The 12,005-nt window shown below is 38.0% G+C and overlaps 1 protein-coding gene and 1 long non-coding RNA gene across 2 annotated transcripts; both read right to left on the minus strand.

The window, feature by feature from the left end:
- Positions 1-560: 560 nt before the first annotated feature.
- Positions 561-5,709, minus strand: LOC103708868 (pentatricopeptide repeat-containing protein At4g13650-like). The gene is made up of 2 exons (XM_017843269.5): positions 2,349-5,709; positions 561-2,245 (listed from the first exon to the last, which is right to left on the minus strand). The coding sequence occupies exon 1, from the start codon at positions 5,556-5,558 to the stop codon at positions 3,135-3,137; it is 2,424 nt and encodes an 807-aa protein (XP_017698758.3). The 5' UTR covers positions 5,559-5,709; the 3' UTR covers positions 561-2,245; positions 2,349-3,134.
- Positions 5,710-10,489: 4,780 nt separating this feature from the next.
- On the minus strand, positions 10,490-11,600 carry LOC103708867 (uncharacterized). Its single transcript, XR_604369.5, has 2 exons — positions 11,126-11,600; positions 10,490-10,857 (listed from the first exon to the last, which is right to left on the minus strand). It is a non-coding gene; the product is annotated as an uncharacterized LOC103708867 (long non-coding RNA).
- Positions 11,601-12,005: the final 405 nt, after the last annotated feature.

The raw sequence follows: 12,005 nt of genomic DNA on the forward strand, positions 1-12,005 counted from the left end.
GCCTGAATTCTTTAGGAGAAAAAGAGAGATCCTATAACAATTGCGACTTAGGGTACCGGGTCTGGCCTGAGGAAAGCCTCCAGTCTAGCAATTACGACGCAAACGATGGCCCGGGATATTCATAAAGCGGACCAGGTTCGATCTTCCACTCCCCTTCCCCCACCCTCTACAGTGGCTGGTACCCCGTCGCTGTGTGACGCTGTGGCAGCGGCAATCGGAGGTCCCCTATGGACTGACAAAATTCGTCCGTTCCAACGCTTAGTTCTATGACAATTCCTTTTCTAGTCTAGGGTGTCTGTGCCATTCCCTTCTCATTGTTGTTAGTTTTCGTTACTCTCATGTTTTTATTCCTATTCATGGTCTCAGTGGAATTTGAAGGTATAACCCAACGTTTTGCAGCTTTTGCAGCTGCGCTTCATTTTTATCCACTCTCAGAGTTTGATCTCATTTAGCTTTATCATGGTATTTGGTGGCATTTTTTTTTCTCTATTTTTCTTTCTTTCTTAGCATTTATGTTCTGAAGGCCTCTCCTTCTTCCCAATCTCCCCATACAAACGACAGGTGGCAGCAAACCTTCAGTGGGCTGCAAGCAATATAAACACTAGAAAAGAAGGTGTCTGAAGAACACAACTACTCCTCAACCAATTTCCTATCCATTCTGACTGACTGTCCCCGCAGCTATGACTCGAATCCAACCCCCTGTGCATACTCCATCATCATCAAATATATATTTCAGGGCCCACGTCCCTCTGATTCTTGACCATCTTGAGAAAGTTTAAAAATCTGATGTTCCTGAGAGAATCTTCTTCAGGATGCCGTCGACATCTTCTTTAGAATTCCAACGCTTCGATGCACCCCTTCTGTGGTCTTCTTAAGATCTTTGCTCTCTACCCTAAGAGGAGGCGGCCCTCGTTGTAGTTAGTGATGTCTTGATGAAGACTCCAGAGATGAACATTCGACTTGAGGTCTCCGTCTTTCAGATACTGATCAGAGCTCTTTGCAGGAAAGGGAAGTATGCTCTGCAGTTGAACTTCTCAACGTGATGCCGCTTCATGATTGTACTATCCTGATGGAAACACGTAAACACGGGTGCTTTGTTCGCTTTGTTCTCTTCATCAACAATACTTTTAATGCATGTGTTGCAGGCACAATTCCTTGATATGTTCAGTAAAATGGCAAGCCAGTCTCGACATTCAATGATAGGATGGGGTTTCTGTTCATCACCTTTAAAGTCCTATTGTTAATGAAGTATAACCAGTGCATCTAATTTTGAAGATATTTCATTATTATTTTTAATAATATCCAGTTATTATGTTTTACAAGCTGAAATAGAAGTTAGGTGAGCCAGATTATTGCTAGGGCTAGACACTTGGTTGACTGACAGTAGTCTGTACCACCATCTATATATAGATCATGTGCAGATATCCTGTTCCTGTGAATTGATTGAGACAGGTTGGCATCTACTCTTCTTGCAGTTTGGTTTCAGTATTATATCATCTAAGTTCAGAACTCTGGTGTTATGTGGACAATAATAAGCCAATTCTGTGATTTGAGAGAAGTTGGTCCGCCAGGCATTCTCTTTTACATGCCAATGAAGGAAAAACATTCCTTTTGCACGTGAACCCGTTCAATTCACTGCTTGTTTCTGCTTCGGTCCCAAAATTAGGTGAATGTCCTGGTATGGATTTTGTAATTATATATTTAACCGTGTGTCAATCTGAATTGACCGATCAATGGATATTCCAATATATTGTTTTTTTTTTGGTGCAATGTACTGGCTTTGAATTAAAATTACAGTGCTTGAAGGTTTTAGATGCCATTGAGAAGACTATTTTTGCACACGTAGATTTAGAAGAAAGATTTACAGAAAAATGTTGCTCTAGCTGCATTTGGCACCTCATGAATTTTGCGAAAGATAAAACACTCTTTATGTGTTATTCAATGTTCATATATGAAATATGAGTAACTTCATGCTTTTCAGCACTCCATTATCCACTGATAGGTAAGAGCATTTGGCTTTATTTTGATTCTAGAGGCTGATTTTGCAGGGAAAAAATCACATATCTCAGTGGGCAAAAGATTCATAAGATTAGACAATATCACAATGATATAGGCTGGAAAATTCCTGGGCGAATTGGGTTAAAATTCTACATACAAAGTAAAAGTTGGCAAACCTCTGTGCCAGCAGAAGTATAACTTAATCATCATGCAGATCCTTTCTTTCCAGACCTCAGCATCCACAATCCTTCGTAGAAAAGGAAAAAAGTGGGGGAAAAGGTCATAATCAGTCTGCTGCATTAGAAAAATAACGGATAAAATAAAAAAACATAATGAATTGTGGATCTTACAAGTTTGCAAAAGGACTTTGCACTGCAACATACTAATTATGCCTTCAAATGCATCCATTACCAAAGCATTGGCAATTTCATAGCTGGTTCCAAACTTGTAAATGCAAATACTGATTATAGAAGCATCCTCGATAATCTGCCGATCTCCATTATTTGATAAGAACCATATTTCTCCTTGGGGGCCTAACAAACCATAGGCTAGTTACCAATTATCTTCCTCAGGGCATCTTCATTTACATCCTTGGGTCCAACTAATAGCATAATGGGGCTTTCAAAAAATTTGTGAAGCTCATCCTATATTTCCACCTAACAAACTTGATAGTTGATACCTCCTACATACTTCTTCCATATTCATCCTCATTCCCCACTCTCTATGCAATGCATTAACATGTTAAAATATCCAGCCAACAGCCGACTCTGACTCCAGCAAAGCACACACTGGCAGAGTGGTTCATCACCAAATGGTACGCCAAGGTTCAAATTGCATGTAAGTTTTACTCCATCTTAAGCAGTGCATTGGTGCCAGTAGATCAGCAAAAGAACCAAGAGTATTCTTGATTTGCTGCAACCCCTAATCACATAACCGTAGCAAGAAGCCTTCAAACTCTCAGAAATTGATTCAAGGGAGCTCTCAAGCACCAGTTTTTTTTCATTTTCTTGTTGGTTGCAGGAGGGAGGAAACTTCAAGGATCTTCGTCTCCAAAAATATTGGAAGTTTGCATTCTTCACTTTCTTATAGAGGTTGTCTTAGAAATTTTGTTTATCCACATTTTGCAGGCCAGCCTTTTATGTTGCCATTATACTATATCCACATGCCTTCTGAACTCCCTTTTCTTCCATCTTCATCCTCACCTTCTCTGCATCCTCCCATCTTCCATCTTCGGCATAAATATTAGACAACAGGACATAGGCACCATCATTGTTTGGCATCAACTTAAGGATCTGCTCAGCAGCCAGTTCACCAATCTCTTTATTCCCATAAATCCGACAACCACTTAATAATGATCTCCAAATAGCAGGCCAAGGTTCATATGGCATGTTTTCAATGACATCTTTAGCCTTCTCGATAAGCCCATTTCGTGCAAGAAGATCAACAAAGCAAGCAAAATTATCCTTGGAAGGGAACATCCCATAAGCCGAGCTTATGGAATTGAAGAAATGTTGCCCTTGCTCCACTAGACCTAGATGACTACAAGATGATATAACAGCCACGAATGTCGCATGAGTAGGAATTAAGTTAGCACACTTCATCTTCTCAAAGAGCTCAATGGCGTCTGTGATTAGGCCATGATGTGAATAAGCTGAAATCATGGTATTGAAGAGAATGGCATCATCATCTCTTGAAACACTATCAAAAGCCTGCTTAGAGCTATTGATATCTCCACACTTAGCATAGGCGTCTATAATTGCACTTCCTACACAGAAATGCTTCTCATATCCTGTCTTGATTGCAAGTGAATGGAAACATTTAGTTTGGTTAAGTAGAGCAATATTAGCACATGCATTCATGGCACTACCTAAGATGAACTCATCTGGCTTCTCACCTGTTTCTCTCAAGCTGTTTACAAGTGAAAGAGCTTCACTACAAAATCCTTGTTTTAAAAATGCAGAAATAATTGTCCCCCAAGATACCAAATCCACTATCCCGGTATGTTGGAAAATCTTAAAAGAGCTCCCAACCAATCCAAAACTAGAATAAGCATTAATTAGCGAACTGCAAACAAAGCTACAAGAATCAAAACCAGACTTGATGACTTTAGCATGGATTTGCTCACCTGTTTTCTGATTTCCTTGACAAGCACCCAATACATTTAAATATGTGAATTCATCTGCTTCAATGCCCAGCCCAACCATACTATGAAAAAGTTGTAATGCCACTAAGCCATATCCATTAAGGTTATAACCTTGAATCATCTCATTCCATGTGATAAGATTCCTAGTAGCAAGGTTGCTGAACAAGAAATATGCATTCTCCACCACAGAACACCTAGAGAACATATTTATAAGCGAGTTGATCACAAGGGCATCATTCAAGTATCCAAGACGACAAGCAAAGCAAAAGAACTGAAGTCCTAATGAAAGATCATCTTTAGCACCACATAATCTGAATATCACAGACAAGGTAACTTGGTTAGGCTTCAAACCAGATAGTAACATATTAGAAAACAAATCTACAACTTGTTTCTCATCTTCCTCATGGACAAAGCCAGATATCACAGTATTCCATGATACTATATCTTTTTCTCGTGTTTTACCAAAGACCTTCACTCCAGAGTCCTTCATGCCTGTTCTAAAGTACATATCAATAAGAGAATTCATCACTGAAGTATTGTTTTCAAACTCATTCTGAATGATCAAGCAGTGAATTTGTTGCCCGAAACTCAAATTCCCCCTTGTCAAACACCCTTTCAGAGCACTAATGTATGTGAACCGGTCAGCAATTAATCCTCTCTGGTGCATGATAGTTACAGTTCTCATCGCACCATAGACATATCCATTTATTGCATACCCCTCTACCATCGCATTCCAACAAGCCAAGTCTCGATAACCTATATACTCAAAGACAAGCTCTGCAGCTTCAACGTTTCCCCACTTGGCATACATCAATAGAAGTGAACTACCGACAAAAGGATTCCCGTCCAAACCTAACTTCAAAGCAATCGAATGAATGCAATGACCAAAATTAATGGCCAGGATCAATGTGCATGCACTCAAGACACCGGCGAGGGTGAATTCATTTGGATAAAACCCGGACCTCGTCATCTCTATATACAGCTCTAGACCCATGCCATGTTCATTATTTTGAACCAATCCAGAGATCATGGAGGTCCAAGAGACAAGATTCTTTTCAGCCATTTCATCAAACAATTTGAGTGCATGTCCTAGAACCTCGCATTTAGAATACATCACGACCAAGTTGTTCTGAGAGAAGATGTCTTTGGAGAAACCGAGCTTGATGATTTGAGAATGGATTTGGGTTCCGAGAAGGCTCGAATTGGTCCTTGAAGAGAAGGCGAGGGCACTGGCAAAGGTAACTGGATCTTTTCTTTCATAGAGGTTCGAGATTTGGGGAGGGACGTGTCGTGGCTGATGGACAGGATTCAGAGGAGAACAGTATTTTGTAAATGGAATATAAATATGGGATGATTTGGGTTTGAACAGTGAGAAGCGTGAAATATTTGAGCTTCGAGAAATATAAGCTTTTATCATGGCAAGAGATGGTCCCAGGAGCGGAGCCAAAGCAAGAGAGACCCGGCTCCGGTGCACCAGATTGATAAATCTTCAGAGCATTATTACATCAACCGTGACACTGGAACCCATTGGCTGGAAAAAAAAATTCCATGTCTGAGCTCACCTCCGATGCGTCGATTAATGATTGGAGTACGTATAAATCTGTCAATGTTATGTTAAACAGTGCACGAGGAAGTAACAGTTTGGAGTTTGTACCTACATGTATCAGCTGCAAAGGGGGTCACCTGACCAACATGATTGGTACGATGATCGTGATTTGATAGATTAATATACCAGCAAGGTCAATTAAATCACTATTGTTATGCTAACCATGAAGAGTATACCTCACCTCATATCACATGTAGGGTCAATTCAAGTCCATGCATTCTTACCTGTTATGTTATCAAACAATATTCGAAACTCTCTAAAATGAGAGAGATTAATGCGATTGTTGATATGAATAGAGTTATTCAATTATGTCCTCACGAATCATTCGGATCAAGAATCTGCGTCATTGATATGACTTGAAATTTCAAGCTCGTTAGTGTAGTTCAGTCATATATAATGTTTAATCAGACAACTTAATTTGTAGCTAGGAAGTTCTCGGCAGATTTAAGATATTTATAACGTTTCAAATTATGACAATATAGGAAAAGAGGTCCGTAGTTGTTTGCTCAGCTATCAATTACTTCTTCTTTCCTTAGGAGAGGTTTCCGATTCAATCTGATGGAGTGGTGAAGATGGCCATATTTCTAGGAAAAAGACTGGACCTTCAAAAATCGCTCGTCCCAACACCTCTTTTAAACTAGAGACATGGTTGCATCAAGAGAGAGCTGATGTTTGCAAATAATTTGAGTTTGACCTAATTTAGGCTAAGATGACCTTTATTGGTGTATCGATCTTTTTGAGGACACCAACAGAGCCTATTTGGATAAATTCTGGATTCGGTCTGTATTTTGATATGGCCTTTCTCAAAAGGAGGGGAAAGGAAGATGGGATTCTAGTAAAGTCATTTGATCACACCATTTCCTGCATGAAGAGAAGCTTAGACTTTAGAGTGCATTTTGTTGAACGCAATTAGAGCACATTACTAGCAAGTGTTTTTGTGAAAAGATTTTTGAAGGCCTAGCTCAATAATTTGGGCGTAGATTTTAATTCCCTAAGTTGGCCTTTGAAATAAGGCAGCAGCTACTGAAAATACATCCGTGAAAATCAGAAAATAAAAGATCCAATAATTCAGAAGAAATATTCGACATAGCTAGGCCTTTTTTTTTTTTTTTGCAGACTGGGAGAGGAGGATCATGTAATTAATGGAAAAAATTCAAATAGGTATTATTTTTAGCTGGGAAAATTAAGAAAGGTCGGATGACTTTTCAGTCAGTGATGACGATGCGAGACATCTTTGTTTTCATCTCGGTCTGAGAAGGAAATGGTAGGAGGGACCAGACATCAATAGTAGCCATGGGGCTTGAACATATTGGCTCACACAACAATCAATCCTTTTCTTTTAGAAAGAGAAAGGAAGGAGACCCATCTCTGCTGTTATTATCCAAGACTAGATTATCGGAGATGCATCACCCAAGAATCAAAATCCAAATTTCTGATTGCTAAGTAGATGGATGTAACTACTAGGACAAACAACCATATATCACAGAAACCAATCTCTTGTACCAATTTTCATGTAGCAGGCGTACGAGGTGAGGCCTTAAAGTCAAGTCATTCGAGCATTAGGAGATAAGAAAGAGAGCAGAAATTCCTCCCATCACATCTTTGTTTTATCTTCTGATGTTTGTGAATTGACATGTGATATTTGCGATAAAGAAGCAAGAAATTATGGTTCTCAAGAATAATGTTCATGCATATGTGTAGGTATATCTTGCATCTACAATAATCCATTTACATGGAGATTCCCCATCATTCACTCATAATGATAAGAATGAATAAACCAGAATTTGGCTAGTTACAAATCATTATATACTGAAATTATTATCAATATATGGATATTGATAATAAAAGGTAAAACAAATAAAAGGTCAGTTTCAATGCGGCATTCTGATCAATTAGAAACATGACAAAGGAGGAAGATTCTTATAAAGAGACTACTTCTCCTTCTTTTTTCTGATAATGAACTATTGGAGGCTAGGTAAAAGATGTCCCAACCTCATATGGTGCCTTGGTCCTGAAGGAAAATCAGCTGGCATGCATGGTGCCGCAAGCTATTGGTCCCCTGTGCTCAAGGACATGAAGCAAGATCCTCTGTAGCAAAAGAGGATAATGAAGATTAAAAGTGTTCTTTTTTTTTTTTTTTTTTTTTTTTACCCCTAGGAAAAAGTCGAAGACGGGGTTCTTTTTTGTTGTAATTCTTTTTGATGTTTTTGGTATATGTAGGTAAGCAACATGCCGTGTTGCAGTATGAGAGTGTTGGCGTTTAAGAATAATTTGGCTTGCCTTTGTTGTATTGATACTAAGATTTATGGTTTTTAATTTGAAACTAAATGCTATTCCAATCTAAAAAAGTACATAGTTCTCAATCATTGTTGAAGTTCATCACGTAATCATGCTACTAGATTGTATACTGTTTGCATTTAGCACCTGGTCATAAGATAAAAACAATAGGATTTGCTAAGTTGCATCATGTCTGTGATTTTAAAGTTGCAGGCTTCAGGCTTGCAGCTAAAGAGCAGTTTGAATCTAGAGCTAATTTGGATTGATTTTAAACATTTTCTTGTGTGAAGATCAATTTTGAACATTTTTAAGAAGCTGAAGTCTTCATGTTGGAAGAGTATCATCTTTTTCATCAACTTCTTACATATAATCTTGTACAACTTTATGAACTTCCTTTTCCATTATTCTTGTTTATTATTAATTAGCTGGAAAGTTAGTAGTGGTAGCAGGGACAAGATTCATTGAAGTTTAATTCAGAAGTTTATGTTGTTCGCAGTGCAGATTTGCATCAAAAAGTGGAGGCTAGGGAAGAGTATATGATTTGGAAATGGATTCTAATATTATAGCCTTGTGATCTTGCTTCTGAAATTTACTTTTGTGGAAACTAGGCAAATAATCCTTCTGTTTAATTTTCTTAAAAAAAACAATCATTTTATTTTTTTGGTCAATAAACAGTCTTTTTATTTAAGATATTTTTTTCTGCTTCACTGTTGTACCACCATCTGAATTTTCATTTTCCAATCACTTTTAGTAAAATTCTTTTTCGAGCAAACCCTTGCAGTAAATATTCAAACCTGAGTAAATATTTCATCATGCACTGAAGGATAGAACCTGTATCTCATTCATTCTCGGCTGAGTTTTGATGCTTCACGTATTCAGTATGGAGGCTTACAAATTAACACTTGACGCCATTGAAAAGGAGTCAACTCCTGATAGCTAGAAAACAAGTTGATCAAATTGGTCTTCTACTCCTCCTATCGATCTTAAACTCAATTACATCCAGCCACCACAAACACAGTTACATACCAGCTCTGTTATATTCTGTATAAGCTTTTTGTTACTAACTAAATCATCTCACTTATACCATTAACTATTTCAAGATGAACTGCTCTTTAAGTCAACTTTCTCGAGAAGTGAAGCTACCTTTGCCTTGCAAACTTCTATAGAGAATCTCTCCGAAAATAGTATTCTTCCTTGATTTGAAAAGATATTCCTATTACTATAGTTGGTGATGGTTTCTCAGTACCCTTAGCCCTCCTCTGAAAGAATATATATATATATATATATATATATATATATATATATATATATATATATGCATGTATGTATGTAAGTATGTATACTTCAGTTGATCAGAGAACAAGTTAAAGAAGCTATGGAAACGTGAAAGAAGAGAATAATGAAATTTGATCATCTGCTTGATTGGAATTTTGCAAACTTTCAAAGCACATTCAAGCACTTGATTTTCATTAAATCATAATATTCATTTTTCAAAATCTAACTAAAAAGCTCTCGGTCTCTTAAACTATAGTTCACAGAAATAAGCTTCTTCTACAATTGTGGCATAATTTCAGAAACTTGAGCATGACTTCTAAAAGCTAAATTTCTGATTCGATGGCATCCATTAATAAATTATAGGCATGCATGAACAAATGCATGTGCTCGCAAGTGCAGCCACCTATACATAAAACAGCAAAAGGAGAGGCATGAAAAAAGTAGCAAGGATTCCTTCCAGTGTAAAGGAGCACTTTTGGCAACAATGGACCGTGTGTTGACAATTTTTTAATGTTGTCAGCTTGTCAACAAGATTAAGAACTGATTCCAAGTTAACAATGTCTCTTATCGAAACATTATATTAATCATATAGCAGTTCTCCATCAATTTCATCTACATTAAATTCTGCAGCTTCTCACCATATTTGGCCATTAAATTGCTCTCCAAATCAGAAAACAACTTTTCATTGATTTAAACCTGTGTCTTAAACTAGCTTTTTGGATAAACCATTTGTAGTCATAATGGTTCTCTACCGAAAAATTGAAGTGATATAGAGGATCAAGTCCTCCTGACTTGCAACGTCTATAGAAACTTGAAGTGCAAGCCCAAAATATTAGCAGCCTAAATATGTGTAATCAAAAAGAAATTTGGAGTGCAAACTTCTACTAATGAAATTTAGGCTATTCCTAGCAATTTGGTGCCGGATGAATTTCCTGCATTCAGCCATTTCTGAGCATTTTTGTGCCAAAAAGAAACTGCATTCAGAAAGAATTCTTATCATCGAAAATATATAATTTCTGAGAGCGGAAGTACATCTTGGAACCAGATTGCTCTGAAGCGACCTCAAAGGTATTAGTGGAAGCTAGCTGGGCTGGGGCAACGAATCATAAAATGGTTGTCCACCAAATGGCGCCAGACAAGAATCATAAAAGGAGACTGAGAGATTGGTTGAGGAAGGAGGGCGTGGCAAGTGAATGGAAAGCGCAGGCTTTGGTTTTGCTAGCTAGAATTACTGTGACAGCAGTACAAGACAATATTGCAAGACCCATTTATGCATATGATATAAGATCCTAACATCGCCGTAATTCTGCAAAAAATAAGCAAAAGATGCAAAGAAGTGAATGCTTCTTGTATCAAAACAGCTAGTCTGAATGAGGTCATAAGCTTCTTCTCGATCCAAATCTCAAGACAGATTTACCAACCACTTTATAGGTATGAAATAACTAAATGATGCTGCTTGTTCTTCAAAATATGATTTAGCTCAAGAAACACATCAGATCTTCTCTTGACTTTGTTGCTTTTCAACTTCATGAAGCGAATGGAGTGATCTTCCATTTATCTGCTCAAGAAAAGAAAACAAAAGAAAGACAAGGATCAAAAAACAAAAGTATCACGAATTCTTCTCCTCCAAAACTTAAGGTAGTCCATATACTTACTTATTGCCAGAAAACGATCCTATAGCAAACGACATCAAAAAAAAAGAAGAAAAAAAGAACAAAACAAGGGAGTATCCCGTAGGAAACTACATAATGCAATTTAACATTAGTATGTGGAAAAGAATTCTACAGAGATCAAGAAGATGAGTGGTCTTCTGATAGTGTATTTACCCATGACGGACGGACTGTTTTCTTCAGATCACGAGCTTGATGTAAGCTTACCAAACCATGGTTACTGCCGACGGCAGCGAACGATCTAATCTTTCTGATCTTCAGCATCGACTGTTAGCAGTAAATTAATTAGGTGGGGTGGGCATGGTGGAGAAGATGGGCACATGAAGAACTATCTAACTCTCTAACTTGGTGAAGGAGAGATGTCAAGTAGTAATGCACGTGCCCTGCTTCTCCATCCTGCACAACCCACCTTCCAATGCTCCAGAGAACCAGCAACCACCTTTAGAGCTTGAGATGCTGCCCCTTCTTTCTTATTTATAACAGTCCATTGGGTCCATGCATCCTCTCTCCTTGTTTATTAGTAGCTTGCTTGAGCTTTGGATAGGTATTCGATACATTGTCATGAAGAATTGGAGGGTAACAACATAGGGGTCCAGGCCAGGAAACTTGTTCCAAAGGACCAAATCACGGGTGCTTTGTTCCGTCTAAGAACAGATGACAAATGTAGTCCTCCAACTTTGATAATGCCACATATATAGGACACATACGTTGATGACATGGCCCCATGGGAAGTCGACATGTGTGCGGTCGACCTATGCGTCCAAATTGCAGCTTGCTACCTACTACCACAGTGCCTTTTCCTTTCCAATTATTTTCAGTAAACTTGATTTTATGATATTTCAGTGTGGAGGGTAACTTGCAACCACTATAATTATTAGGGTTGCTCATGAAGATATTATGGATGTTTCTACCTCAATTATCCTAAGTAAAGCCTTTCTTTCTGTAAATCTTCATGCTGCCTATAGTTTCAATATATGCATGAAAAAGAGAGGATATTTTCCATTTGGCTAACAAGAAACTTAACAGCGAGTTACAT

This window comes from Phoenix dactylifera, chromosome 14, assembly GCF_051530095.1.
Source record: "Phoenix dactylifera cultivar Ajwa chromosome 14, Ajwa_hap1_PhDact_Kaust_v1.1, whole genome shotgun sequence".
Classification (NCBI taxonomy): domain Eukaryota; kingdom Viridiplantae; phylum Streptophyta; class Magnoliopsida; order Arecales; family Arecaceae; genus Phoenix; species Phoenix dactylifera.

Excerpts from the sequence above, each read along its gene's own strand:
- LOC103708868 (XM_017843269.5), bottom strand. The coding sequence starts at position 5,558 with ATGATAAAAGCTTATATTTCTCGAAGCTCAAATATTTCACGCTTCTCA.